The following is a 14,429-nucleotide window of genomic DNA, read 5'->3' as shown; positions in this document are numbered from 1 at the left end:
AAAGTTTGTATGTCGACAGGTTGATTACTAGCTCTGAGTTTTTGGTGTTTTTTTGCCCCGACCTCTGCCGCCGCCACTGGCCGCCACGCCTGGTGTGTCGGCGGGAGCAGCGATTTGTCGCCTGGTCTTCACTCGTAAAGGGATCTTTTTGGAGTTAGTAGGTCTGTGAGTCGCATCACTACTGGACGAATTGAAGTCCGTGGATGATTGGTAATCACGTTGGAATCTGCCTCTATTTCGTCGAAAGAAGGTTTTTTTGAGTCCCCCTCCCTCTGAGGTACTGTCCATTGATAAACGGTGTTAAGTTCATAGTCGAGGTCGACCTTGTTCTTTTTCTCTTTTTTGAATTTAATCAACTCCCTTTTGTGAATTTGTAGTTGTGAATTAAGTTTTTCATACCAGTCCACCGTTGTGTCGTTAGCAAGGTTAGGCTTGTGTGCAGACTCAAATTGGGCAATTTTCTCTTTGCAGAGTTTGACCTCCTTGGTCGAATGTTCTATAATCAATAGCATCCAATCGAGTGCACATTTATTAGCTATGGCCACCCATTTCCTACAAAAGGATGGGTCATGTTTGCCAATGGTGGGTGAGTTCTTAATTCTCAAACCGCGGGGGATCTTACCAGCACGGTGATAGTCACTTAATGAAAGACCATGAAAATAATAGTCAATTTCTCGTTTTTTCTTTTTCAATAAATCAGGATAAAGTTCTTCAAGCGGTGTGGCTTCAGCCAGACCTTCAAATTCATCTGTGTAACGTATAGTATCAGCTTCATTCGCAGAGTAGCTGAAAACGTCACCTGCTATGTAGGTCGTCCGCTGGTAGCCACTTGCACTGCTTCCCAAAGGATTTGGCTCTTCCATAATTTCCTCCTCCTCACCACACGTGTAGAAAAAATGAAAGACAAGTGATATGTACACACAAGGACCGAGCTTACGGTCCTAGTCACTGGATGGACAATCCAAAGAAATCGTCGGGGTGCCCTCGGCAGGGGAACAAGGTAAAGCCTCCTGGTTCTCCAATATATAGCACGAGATGCCAAGCACTTCCTCCGTAGGTATTGCTGTGTGGGTGCCCGCACTGTGGGGTATCATATAGCAAATCGTAGTGTGCAGCACTCCAGCCAAAGTCTTCTGAATATCAAAACAGCTTTATTGGAAACAACAACATTTCAATATCAAATCGATATTGTCATCAGGTTAAAATACACTACATAACAGACATCTTAAATAGACAGTGAAATCTGCATCAGCTGGAGGCGTGTGCAGGAAACTCGCGCCAAACGTGTCAAAAGACAGCGTCTGCGTTTGCCTCCGACACACCCCCCCACTGACGCAGCTAGTATGACATCACCAGATACCATGGAAACCAAAAAACAAAACATAAATGCCGTAGAGATTGTATCACAACCTTATGCGGCCATAAATTTAAGGGCAATATAAATGTAACTATAAAATAGCAACAGGCAGTGGCGCCTATGGTCGACAGCACATGCCTGTTAACTTCAATCGACATAGTGTCGATAAAAACCAAAAATTATATAAACAATACAGAAAAATACAGAAAAAATATATTGAACATAATCAATACAGGTCGAGTATCCCATATCCGAATATCCGTTATCCGAATTATTCCGAAATACGGACATTCCAGAAAGTGAAATTTTTATTTTTTTTTGCTAAAAACTCACTGGGGACATTTGTAACAGCATCACTGGGACATGATATGTAACTGGCACTATATATGTGCAAGACAATGATTGCTTGGCATTCAAATTCAGTGCTGAGATAGTACACACATTTTGTTTCACGTTTTGAAACCTTGTTTTTTGAATAATTAAAATATATTTGTGTGTATTTTATGTGGTAATAAAATATATTTGTGTGTATATTATGTGTTTATACAGCATAAATGCAAGATACTTCAAAATACATAATTGAAATATTAAAATATTCTGAAATACGGAATAATCCGTTATCCAAAATTCTCCTGGTCCCGAGCATTTTGGATAAGGGATACTCAACCTGTAGTACAAAACACCAGGAGGAGATGGAAGAGACTGATAAAGAAACGATAGATAGAATATTTTCTGATGTAGCAGCATGCCATGAAATAGCACCATGTGTGAAATGAACCACAGTAAGGATGTATCAATTAAGGAGCGAAGAAATGCCAGATTGCTCGTTGAGCCCATTTAGAGTAAGGGTCCCCAACCTAGCGATCCAGCGTGCCTTGCATTTAAGTAACATCAATTTCCTGTTACCACCCCTAATAGGCACAGGTATGTGGTCTATCATGCGATATCTAATGTTGGCCAACCCATGTCTCGCCACCACAAAGTGCCGCGCCACCGGCTGATCGCTCTGGCCGGTCGCTAAGGCTCCCTTGATGGCAGATCTATGGGCGGCCATCCTATCTTTAAAAGGTCTTTCAGTCTTGCCGATATACGACAATCCACACGGGCAGATAATCTGATAGACCGTGTAGCAAGAGTTACATGATAGAGTGTGTCTAATAGATAGACTCTTCCCTGTGCGGGGGTGGTTGAAAGTGGCTCCTGATAACATGTATTTACAAGATGTACAGGTACACCTAACACAGCCCAATTTTCTCCCCACAGGCTGGTTCGTGAGGGGTGCGGCATTGGATTTAACTAAAAAATTACCCAGATTTCTGGAACGTTTGAAACTAGGCAATAGCCTTGTATCCCCCAGTCCCTGGTCCACATCAGATTGAATGATGGGCCAATGATTGCGGGCAATTTTCACAATTTCAGGGCTGAGGTGAGTGTATGTAGTAACCCATGGTAAAATTTCAGGTTTTGGTTCAGTGGGATTATTAGGAGACAGTAAACTAATACGGTCTAAGTTAGTAACTTTGGCTTTAATAGTCAAAAGTTCGGACAGAGGATATCCCCGATCAATGAAACGCTCGATCATGAGATCCATTTGATGATCTGCCACTTGCGGATCGGATACAATCCGTTTGATGCCAACAGTTGGGAGTAGGGCAGACTTCTCACCATCGCTCTGGGGTGGCAACTGGTAAATTCTAACAAGTTGTTACGATCAGTTTCTTTCTGAAAAAGGTCAGTATAAATACTGCCATCCTTGAGTGTTATGCGCACATCCAGGAAATTGATGCAGGACTGGTTAAAGGTAAACGTAAATTTAATGGGATCTGAGCCAACATTATGCTCCGTCAAAAAATTACAAAAAGTATCTGGGGACTCCTTCCAAAACACCAGCAGATCGTCTATATAACGAGTATAATAGACAATGTTGCTGGCTATGGCGGGGTCATCAAAGAATAAAGTTTGTTCATATTCAAACATAAAAATATTTGCGTATGAGGGAGCGACCGCCGCCCCCATCGCAACTCCAATTTTCTGTAAAAAAAATGTATTATTGTAAAGAAATTTTTTTTTTCTAATACCAGCTGCATCAATTCCAGGATGAGAGAAATGTCAGGACCTTTGTAATATACGTTATCAGTAAGAAAGTGTCTTAAAGCCGCCAACCCCAATGAGTGGGGGATGGAAGTATAGAGTGCAGAAACATCGATGGCAAACATCGTGACATCATCATCGATTTGTCCTAAATCGATGAGTTTTTTCAACAATGTATTGGTATCCAAAAGGTACCTCGGGTGACCCCGTACACATGGCTGAAAAAGACAATCCAAAAACACCGATACATGCTGCATTAAGGAACCCCGTGCAGCCACAATGGGTCTGCCGGGGGGATCAATTAAACATTTATGTACCTTAGGAAGGCAATAAAAAAGTGGCACTATAGGAAAGCTAGGAATTAAAGCATTCATTAATTCAGTGGAAATGACATCACGAGAAACAGCATCAAATAATAAATCACGTAATTCATTTGAAAATGTAACAGTCGGATCACCCGACAACATGACATAAGTCTTTGTATCATCCAAATGAGTCATCACCTGTAGATGATATTTGTCCATGTCCTGGACGACCAGGGCACCACCCTTATCCGCACCCCGAAAAACTAGAGAGTTATTCGAGGCCAGATTTTTAATGATGTCCCAGTCAGTTCTGTTCAGGTTATTAAATTGCGTTCTGGGGGATTTAACCACCGTCTGTACTTCAGAGTTCAGCATCCGATTAAATGTCCATATAGAAGAATTAAAGGACTGCGGGTCGTATGTTGATCTTGGTTGTAACCTCTGTAGTTGAATGGGTAAAGGCTCTTTAATTGGTATCATGGATTTCACAGTAGAAGCTTTATTAAAATGTTCTTTTAGGCGCAATTGTCTCGCCAGCCTATAATTTTCAATGTCCCATTCAATATTGTTGAAGTCCACAGAGGGGATAAACGACAAGCCCTTGGACAATACTTTGATCTCTGCCGCTGAAAGTTTGTATGTCGACAGGTTGATTACTAGCTCTGAGTTTTTGGTGTTTTTTTGCCCCGACCTCTGCCGCCGCCACTGGCCGCCACGCCTGGTGTGTCGGCGGGAGCAGCGATTTGTCGCCTGGTCTTCACTCCTAAAGGGATCTTTTTGGAGTTAGTAGGTCTGTGAGTCGCATCACTACTGGACGAATTGAAGTCCGTGGATGATTGGTAATCACGTTGGAATCTGCCTCTATTTCGTCGAAAGAAGGTTTTTTTGAGTCCCCCTCCCTCTGAGGTACTGTCCATTGATAAACGGTGTTAAGTTCATAGTCGAGGTCGACCTTGTTCTTTTTCTCTTTTTTGAATTTAATCAACTCCCTTTTGTGAATTTGTAGTTGTGAATTAAGTTTTTCATACCAGTCCACCGTTGTGTCGTTAGCAAGGTTAGGCTTGTGTGCAGACTCAAATTGGGCAATTTTCTCTTTGCAGAGTTTGACCTCCTTGGTCGAATGTTCTATAATCAATAGCATCCAATCGAGTGCACATTTATTAGCTATGGCCACCCATTTCCTACAAAAGGATAGGTCATGTTTGCCAATGGTGGGTGAGTTCTTAATTCTCAAACCGCGGGGGATCTTACCAGCACGGTGATAGTCACTTAATGAAAGACCATGAAAATAATAGTCAATTTCTCGTTTTTTCTTTTTCAATAAATCAGGATAAAGTTCTTCAAGCGGTGTGGCTTCAGCCAGACCTTCAAATTCATCTGTGTAACGTATAGTATCAGCTTCATTCGCAGAGTAGCTGAAAACGTCACCTGCTATGTAGGTCGTCCGCTGGTAGCCACTTGCACTGCTTCCCAAAGGATTTGGCTCTTCCATAATTTCCTCCTCCTCACCACACGTGTAGAAAAAATGAAAGACAAGTGATATGTACACACAAGGACCGAGCTTACGGTCCTAGTCACTGGATGGACAATCCAAAGAAATCGTCGGGGTGCCCTCGGCAGGGGAACAAGGTAAAGCCTCCTGGTTCTCCAATATATAGCACGAGATGCCAAGCACTTCCTCCGTAGGTATTGCTGTGTGGGTGCCCGCACTGTGGGGTATCATATAGCAAATCGTAGTGTGCAGCACTCCAGCCAAAGTCTTCTGAATATCAAAACAGCTTTATTGGAAACAACAACATTTCAATATCAAATCGATATTGTCATCAGGTTAAAATACACTACATAACAGACATCTTAAATAGACAGTGAAATCTGCATCAGCTGGAGGCGTGTGCAGGAAACTCGCGCCAAACGTGTCAAAAGACAGCGTCTGCGTTTGCCTCCGACACACCCCCCCACTGACGCAGCTAGTATGACATCACCAGATACCATGGAAACCAAAAAACAAAACATAAATGCCGTAGAGATTGTATCACAACCTTATGCGGCCATAAATTTAAGGGCAATATAAATGTAACTATAAAATAGCAACAGGCAGTGGCGCCTATGGTCGACAGCACATGCCTGTTAACTTCAATCGACATAGTGTCGATAAAAACCAAAAATTATATAAACAATACAGAAAAATACAGAAAAAATACATTGAACATAATCAATACAGGTCGAGTATCCCATATCCGAATATCCGTTATCTGAATTATTCCGAAATACGGACATTCCAGAAAGTGAATTTTTTTTTTTTTTTTTGCTAAAAACTCACTGGGGACATTTGTAACAGCATCACTGGGACATGATATGTAACTGGCACTATATATGTGCAAGACAATGATTGCTTGGCATTCAAATTCAGTGCTGAGATAGTACACACATTTTGTTTCACGTTTTGAAACCTTGTTTTTTGAATAATTAAAATATATTTGTGTGTATTTTATGTGGTAATAAAATATATTTGTGTGTATATTATGTGTTTATACAGCATAAATGCAAGATACTTCAAAATACATAATTGAAATATTAAAATATTCTGAAATACGGAATAATCCGTTATCCAAAATTCTCCTGGTCCCGAGCATTTTGGATAAGGGATACTCAACTTGTAGTACAAAACACCAGGAGGAGATGGAAGAGACTGATAAAGAAACGATAGATAGAATATTTTCTGATGTAGCAGCATGCCATGAAATAGCACCATGTGTGAAATGAACCACAGTAAGGATGTATCAATTAAGGAGCGAAGAAATGCCAGATTGCTCGTTGAGCCCATTTGGAGTAAGGGTCCCCAACCTAGCGATCCAGCGTGCCTCGCATTTAAGTAACATCAATTTCCTGTTACCACCCCTAATAGGCACAGGTATGTGGTCTATCATGCGATATCTAATGGTGGCCAACCCATGTCTCGCCACCACAAAGTGCCGCGCCACCGGCTGATCGCTCTGGCCGGTCGCTAAGGCTCCCTTGATGGCAGAAGGGGCATTAGGGGGCCCATACTTTATAGAATTATTAAATTATTATTGGATTGAAATCACCACACACTGCTGATGATTTGGTTTTTAATCTCCAAACCAATGGATAAAAAATCCTGCTGTTTAGAAAGAAAAACTACTGGTAATGAGTTCTGATTTCAAACCTTCTTCACCACACATTGATATATTTAAAAAATATATATATATTTAAAATAACAGGCACTTATAGAAGAGAAAATAAAGTTAAAAAAATCCTTCTTATTCTGTTCAGCATACAGTAGTTTATCATTTTGCTGGCAGTTGAAAGTCAGAGTGGTAAGCATGCAGTCTCCTAGGTAACAGACTTTTTTTTGTATCTAATGTAATATTTAATAATTGTTATCCAATAAACAATTGTGTTAAATTAATTTGTATAAACTATGCTCGGTGCAAATAAAATACTGTATTATAAAAAATGTATAATAAAGAGGTATTTATGTTTATGTTTACATAATTCAAAATTGTAAAGTTTGTTTAGATGACTCATACTGTAAATATTCTTTTAATATACATGTTTTTGAAACACTAAATTGAGTACTTTGTGTTTTCTTACGATAATGTTTAAAGTGTTCTTTAATGCATGTACATTGAGATCAGACCACTCCATCAATGTCATTTCAATAAAATAGATTTTGTCAGAATGTATAAACTTACTGTGTGTACAAAGTGATTTACATTTAACTCCACATCATAGAAACGACCCTTGTGGTATACTGGCAAAGTTGTTTCAGCCCACAGGTGATCCTTGACTTTTGACCAATGGAGAGCATGTCCTCCTGGACGACTGAGCAGTGAAATTTTCAGAACGTAGTGGCCCTTGGGGATCTTGTCTTTCAATCCACGTAAACATTTTAACAGAATCTGAATAGGTTGCGGTCTATCTGCGCATCTTTGCTAAATGAAATAAATATTAACAAAATGTTATCATTGTTCATATAAAGCTGACTAAATTATTTTAAATTAACAAACAGTCTTAAATACTATAAAAACTTCTTAAACTTGAAAAAAAATTCCAGTTGAAAAACTATCCACCATATTTTCAAAAATATGTTAATTGATATAAACTTGATGGAAATGTTAACAAGAGTTCACATGAACATACTGTAATTCTTTGCTGATATTGACAGTTATGGTATATACAAGATTAGTACATCATGTAAGATCTGGTTCTCTGCGTTCAATCAGATGCCGTTTTAAACATAAACCAGACTATTTATTCATCTGTGGTTTATATAAAACCACATCCACTGTATGGTGGCTTTAATAAACATAAACTACTGTATTGTACATGCAGCTTATAATTATCCCACAGCTTACAAAGTAATGTCATACAATGACTGCTAGCTCCTCGTGTGGGATGTTCAGACTTTAGCCTATTTGTGCTGCATCAAAGTGCACCTCAATTTGTCCCTGGAAATTGTTGGTAACTTATTCTGTTTCACACTTTCATGAAGTTAAAGAGCGGTAGATTCAGGCTGGGCCAGATTAACAATTGAGTGGTGGGACTACATACCATCCAACATTGTCAGACATCTGTCTTGAAATCATGCTACAGTACATGCATCTAAAAAACATTCAGAATACACCCTTACCTTAAAAAAAGATACTGCTAAAACTCTAATCCATGCTCTCATCATCTCCCTTCTTGATTATTGCAATAGTCTCTCTACTGGTCAATACAGACTCTCACCACTACAATCCATCATGAATGCAGCGGTGAGGCTAATCTTCTTCATCAGACGTTCATCGTATGCAAAGCTACTCTGTCAGTCCCTCCACTGGCTACCTGTATTCTATCATACTCAATACAAATTTATTTTACTTGCACACAAGGCCATAAACCAAACTACACCAAAATCGCTCCCTACTTGACCTCTTCGCTCCTCACAAGATCTATGTCTCTCATCCAAACTTATTACTAGCTCCAATTCACTATTGCAGGACGTTCTTCTGACTTCACCCAATCCTTCAAGTGTTCAATGACAAAACACCTCTTCAGGCAAGCTTATTAAAGTCTAGAACCAGCCGCATAACCTTCATAAACATCTATCCAATCATATCCCCACTGTACAGGCCATACATATTCTCTCTCTTTTTCACACTTTTCGTCCTCCTAACCCTTGGCAAAACTGCTGGGTCACCATATCGTACAGCCCACCAAGAATCTTTGCATTCTAGTGGACTTTATACAATAAAGAATATATATCCTTGTATATCAATACATATTTCCCTATAGATTTTAAGCTTGCGAGCATGGCCCACCCACCTTTTTGACTATCTGTAAATACCCAGTTTGTTGTATTACTGTCTCCAAATGCAAAGTGCAATGGAATATGCTGCATTATATAAGAAACTGTTAAAAAATAAACATTTAAAATGATGCAATCGGGACTCCTGGGCACCGCATGCGCACAGCATCTATTCACTGCAAATAGATGCTGTGCACATGCCGTGCTGGATAGGTTCCCCAACGTTTCCAGGCGCTTAGCCTCTTTATCAAGGTATAGAAAGCGCCTTGAAACATTGGGGAACCTATCCAGTCTCCTGGTCTTCTGTTTTTGTGTGTGACGAGTGCCGCCGTTACCCAGTTCCTATATATAGGGTCCGAACATACAGCAACACCCACCGTTACCCAGTTCCTAAATACCCTGGGAGTCTCCCAGGTCCCATTTACAGGGGGCACCGCATCATTCGTTTATTCCATGTGCAAGCTTGTCGGAGTGCCGCCTCACCATATTACGTATATATATATATATATATATATATATATATATATATATATATATATACTACACACACACACACACACACACAGTAATTACAAGCAGGCACACACTGGGACATGAAGCAGCTAGGGTTACCACCCGTCCGGGATTACTCTGGGCAGTCCGGGTGGCTGTCATGGACTATACAATGACCGGAATTCGGGCGGCCCTGGCAGCTGCAGCTCTTCCACCCGCTGTCCGGGTGATGGGAGGAGAGCCAGCAGGTGCAGTCTGCGGCTAAGAGGTGGCACCAGGGGGTTAGCGCGGGCGTCGGGAGAAATAGGTTCAGTCTGGGCTCGGTCACATCACCCGGGGTCCGGCAGCCCAGGCAGGCCCTCCAGGGTATGGGAAGTTGCCAGTGGAGTACCTCCAGTGCATGGGAAGTAACCAGAGGTGTCCCTGTGGCAGATGGGAACTACCGCTACTAGTTTCCAGACATGATACTGACAGACCCCGGAGTTACTCTGCAGAGGGAGGTGATGATGATGATGTGCAGGGGGAGGTGATGATGTGCAGGGGGAGTGATGATGTGCAGGGGGGAGCGATGATGTGCAGGGGGGGAGATGATGGTGCTAGGGGGGTGATGATGGTGCTAGGGGGGGTGATGATGCTGCTAGGTGGGTGAGATGCTGCTAGGGGGGTGATGATGCTGCTAGGGGGTTTAAGTGATGTTGCAGTGGGTCAAGGGGTGGGTATAGGGGCGTGTCACTGTCCGGGAATCTCTCAACACAAAGGTGGTAACCTTAGAAGCAGCCCTGGAACCTGTGCTTGGGGGGGGGGGGGGGGGGGCATGGCCATGGGTTATGGATCATGCAACATGTCAAGGGGGCCAGACCTTGCATCATGACTAATATTCCTGTCTTAGGTGGGTCATAGGGAGAGCAGGTGGCCAGACAGAGAGCCAAAATGCTGTGATGCATGGCTCTCCATGTGATCGGACAGGCCCATCCAGCCATCAACCATTCTGGCATTTGCCAGAAGTTGCAGATGGCCAGTCTGGCCTTAATTATAATGCATAATGTGAATGACGAAATATACATTGCTGCATAACATGGGTGCACTTTATTAGTAACTGTTGCTAAATAAATAAAAATAATAAATACAACTTTTTTATACACTTGTTTTTGTTAATACTATGCAAATTGAGGCTAGTAAGTATTGTTTAAATGTCTGCTGCAGAAATCATTATCCTAAGATAAAAGCATTTCTGGCATCAATCAAAGAAGTTAATAAAATATATGATATGTATATACAGTATGTACACAGTGTATATAGAATTGCTCTTTCAGTTGTGAAACTATAAAAGTAATACTTTTCTTAAGTAACTGAATAATAAAGTGCATAAAATATCTTTCGGAAACCTCAAGGCAGGATTATTGATGCAAACAGACTTGGTTATTAAGAACGTTCTAAATTAGAAAGCCTTTATGAATTTTATATTGAAATATTTTTCCCAAGCTCAGCATGCCAAATGTGACATTTTAAATTTTAGATTCCTCAGCAAAAGTAATTTTGGAAATGTCATGCAAACAAAGAATTTGTAATTTCCTAGTAAAATTACTGAGTATGCCCAGTTAGTTATCCTCTTCCTGGTTTCCCCGGTTGCTTCAAGTGAGCGAGCCATAAAAACTCTTTATCTCTCCGAAACACAGCAATTTAGAAGATAATCGAATAGTGACTGGGGGGCAGAAATGCCAGGCTGAGGAATTAAACCACAATCTCTCTTACATTTACAACCTTCCTCAAAGCGAGTGTCAGATGAGCAGAAAAAAAAACAGAAGATAGGGAATTCAGCACATACCAGCTCTGCCTCATTTGCATGGTGACACAGCTGGCTCTTGTTCTACCGAAAGAGAATCTTTGGCCAGCCCTGACAGACTACATCCATACCCAAATTATTCCCAGATAATAACATTAGACAGCCTGCTTAGGTGTTACTGTAATGTGTGTAGGAAAGCAAATACAATACACTTAAATCACTAACTATAAAATAATGAACCAAAAAATAGACCTGCACTGGGGGAAAAAAAATCAATGGAATTGATCAGGTCGTTTAGAATCAGCAACAGAACATTCATGTAGGATCTCACCTTCCAGCAAAGGCCTGCTGCTCTGTTTAATCCATTATTTACTTCAGAAATGTTGCCAAGCTTGGCTAGAATTTCTTCTTTGTGGGCATTTGCTGCATTCAACAACTGGCTTTCTGTTCTGTATCAGTCACAGGAAGCAAAATAATCATACAGAGCTCAAATGAAATGCAATTGCCTTTGGATTTACAGTACAATTTTATTTGTTTTGTTCATTGAAAGGCATCAGGAGATACAATAGAAAGAAACAAATACCAAAACATCATTATGAAGATTTATATAGTATAATTTCGCGTGAAAAAATTATATATAAGGCCAATCAATTTATAGATCCAAGTTATAGATTTAGAAAATATATATATTCCTAAAAATGTGCACTTAAATATTAATTATTAGAACTTCCTGTGTTCACTGCTCAATGCAAATAGCACTTTGAAGGCCCCCATCCACTAGGGCAAGGTATCGAATGTGGTACCTCCCATGCAATACCCCGCCATCTCACCCGGCAACTGCCGGGCAGCAGGATCACATATGATTCATTGTATGCAGTCCTTTTGCATACAGGCCCTTATTCAGATCTGATCGCAGTATACATTTGTTCTCAAAATGGGAAACACCATGTGCACTGCAGGTGGGGCAGATGTAACATGTATAGAGAGAGTTAGATTTGTGTGAGTTATTTTGTTTCTGTGCAGGGTAAATACTGGCTGCATTATATTTACACTGCAACTTAGATTTCAGTTTCAACACACCCCACCCAAATCTAACTGTCTCTGCACATGTTACATCTGCCCCACCTGCAGTGCACATGATTTTGCCCATTTTGAGAACAAATTTGTACTGCGATCAGATCTGAATAAGGGCCACAATGTATCTTTCGCAATCCTAGCAAGGGCTACGGGCTGTCATGAAAATTCATGGCAGCCCATAGGATCTGTGACTGTGATGTGAGGCACACGGGAACATGCCTCACAATGACATTCCATGTGTCGCTTTTCATGAGATCCGTCACAGCAATGCATTGTAATCACATAAAAAGTGGCCACTAGTGGATGGCTCCTTTAGCCACTTGTTCAGAGCAGAATATAATGTACAGACAAGCCCATGGCAAAATAAGATACAAACTTGCAGTAAGCATGATCTAAGGCAGGGCCGGCCAACCTGGGGATCTCCAGCTGTTGTCAAACTACAAGTTATAGCACACTGTGCTTCAGTTTTGCTTTCAGAGAAACTGGCAGAGCATGCTGGGATGTGTACTTTACCAGCAGCCGGAGAGCCACAGATTGGCTAGAATTGATCTAAGGCTTTAGTATATCAGATGGACACAGTTAGAAGTTACAGAGCCTACAACTTAAAGTGCTTCCTTTAATGTGAATGGATTATGCAAAACTTTTAATAAAGTGCTATTACAGTTATTATGTATTATATATCACATTGAACTTGGACACAACTTGGTTTATTTACTAAGATGGGAGTTCTATTAAAGATGGGATGTTGCTATGGGCAACCAATCAGATTATATCTATTATCTAGAAGGTGCTGAATAAATAAGAAATAGAATGGCCACATCCTATCTTCAATAGAACTCCTGTCTTAGTAAATAAATCCCATAGTATGTGGGATGACCAGTATTTTACCTTACACGTTTTGGTATGCGTTAGAATACCATGGGATTGCACATTAAAATGCGAACTACATAAACATGTTTGGCACCATTTATCACCACTTGTAATTATCTATTGTCTGCCATCTGTTGAAGCCTCTGATAAGAAGATTTTCGCAAATAATATTTTAAGTGGACACAATAATCTATTTCCTCCAATCTTTTCAGATCAGTATTGAAGTGACTCAGTAGTGCACGGACTGCTTAAAAGACGGAAACATATTTATGTCTATAAGAATTTAGGAATCAGAGAGTACTTTTGCATTTTCTTAATTTTGCTAACTCTTATGTATGTAAAGCAAATGGTATAAACAAATGATTAAATTTTTTTTTATCTGGTTAACCCCAAAAACCTACTACAGTATAAATGATCCTTTCCTCCATGCTCTCTGCTTACCCTGTGTCCTCCCCTTTAGAATGTGAGCCTCACAAATAGGACCCTCTACCCTCATCTGCTTCTCTTAATATACTATCATCTACTCCATACTCCATAGGAAAATGACACCGGGGGGGTGGGTCGGGGGGTTTGGTTGCCTGGAATCCCCTCTACTCTTGGCAAGTGGCTCAAATTATGACAAAAATAGCAATGATATAAAATAAATTTACTAGAGCTTCATCATGCAGTATAAGGGATAAAGCAGAGCCTCTGCACATGCCCAGTGGTAGCAGCTTCTTCTAGCATATTTTTTCTGTGTGTGGATCTGAGTTCTCAATCAGTGCATTGGACCAGAGAGCAGCTGCCAGGAAGAAGAGACAGGAGCCTTACCATGAGCATAGAAAATCCAGTACGGGTTCTATCATGTTGGTGTATTTATTTATTATGATATATTTAACCTTTTCCTGACCACTTATTTATATTATTTAAATACTTGATACAGCCTAGAGTATATTATAGATCATCAATAGTGTTAAATATAAATACTGTATTTCATATTGTATCCAGTGCAAAAAAGTAACTATTAGGTTCTTTTACCACTCCCCCAGACTCCCACACTCGCTCCAATGGTCTGCATAGTAATAGATTGTGGACTGAATTTGGAAACCCCCTTATAGAAATTCTGCGTTTGCCACTGATACTCCATACAATGGCACCTAACCC

General features: G+C 40.5%; 1 protein-coding gene across 1 annotated transcript in view; it reads right to left on the bottom strand.

The window, feature by feature from the left end:
• Positions 1-14,429, bottom strand: part of LOC146005725 (uncharacterized) — a 286,436-nt gene that overhangs the window by 197,779 nt on the left and 74,228 nt on the right. Inside the window, exons 12-13 of the mRNA XM_083145153.1 lie at positions 11,671-11,788; positions 7,470-7,709 (exon numbers count right to left, since the gene is read on the bottom strand). Of these exons, the coding sequence (XP_083001279.1) occupies positions 7,470-7,709; positions 11,671-11,788 (358 nt within the window). The remainder of the gene's footprint in view (positions 1-7,469; positions 7,710-11,670; positions 11,789-14,429) is intronic.

This window comes from Crinia signifera, chromosome 5 (assembly GCF_055691185.1).
Source record: "Crinia signifera chromosome 5, ASM5569118v1, whole genome shotgun sequence".
NCBI classification, from domain to species: Eukaryota; Metazoa; Chordata; class Amphibia; order Anura; family Myobatrachidae; genus Crinia; species Crinia signifera.
Note: the sequence above shows the minus strand (reverse complement) of the source record. Positions and strands in the feature narration are given on the sequence as shown.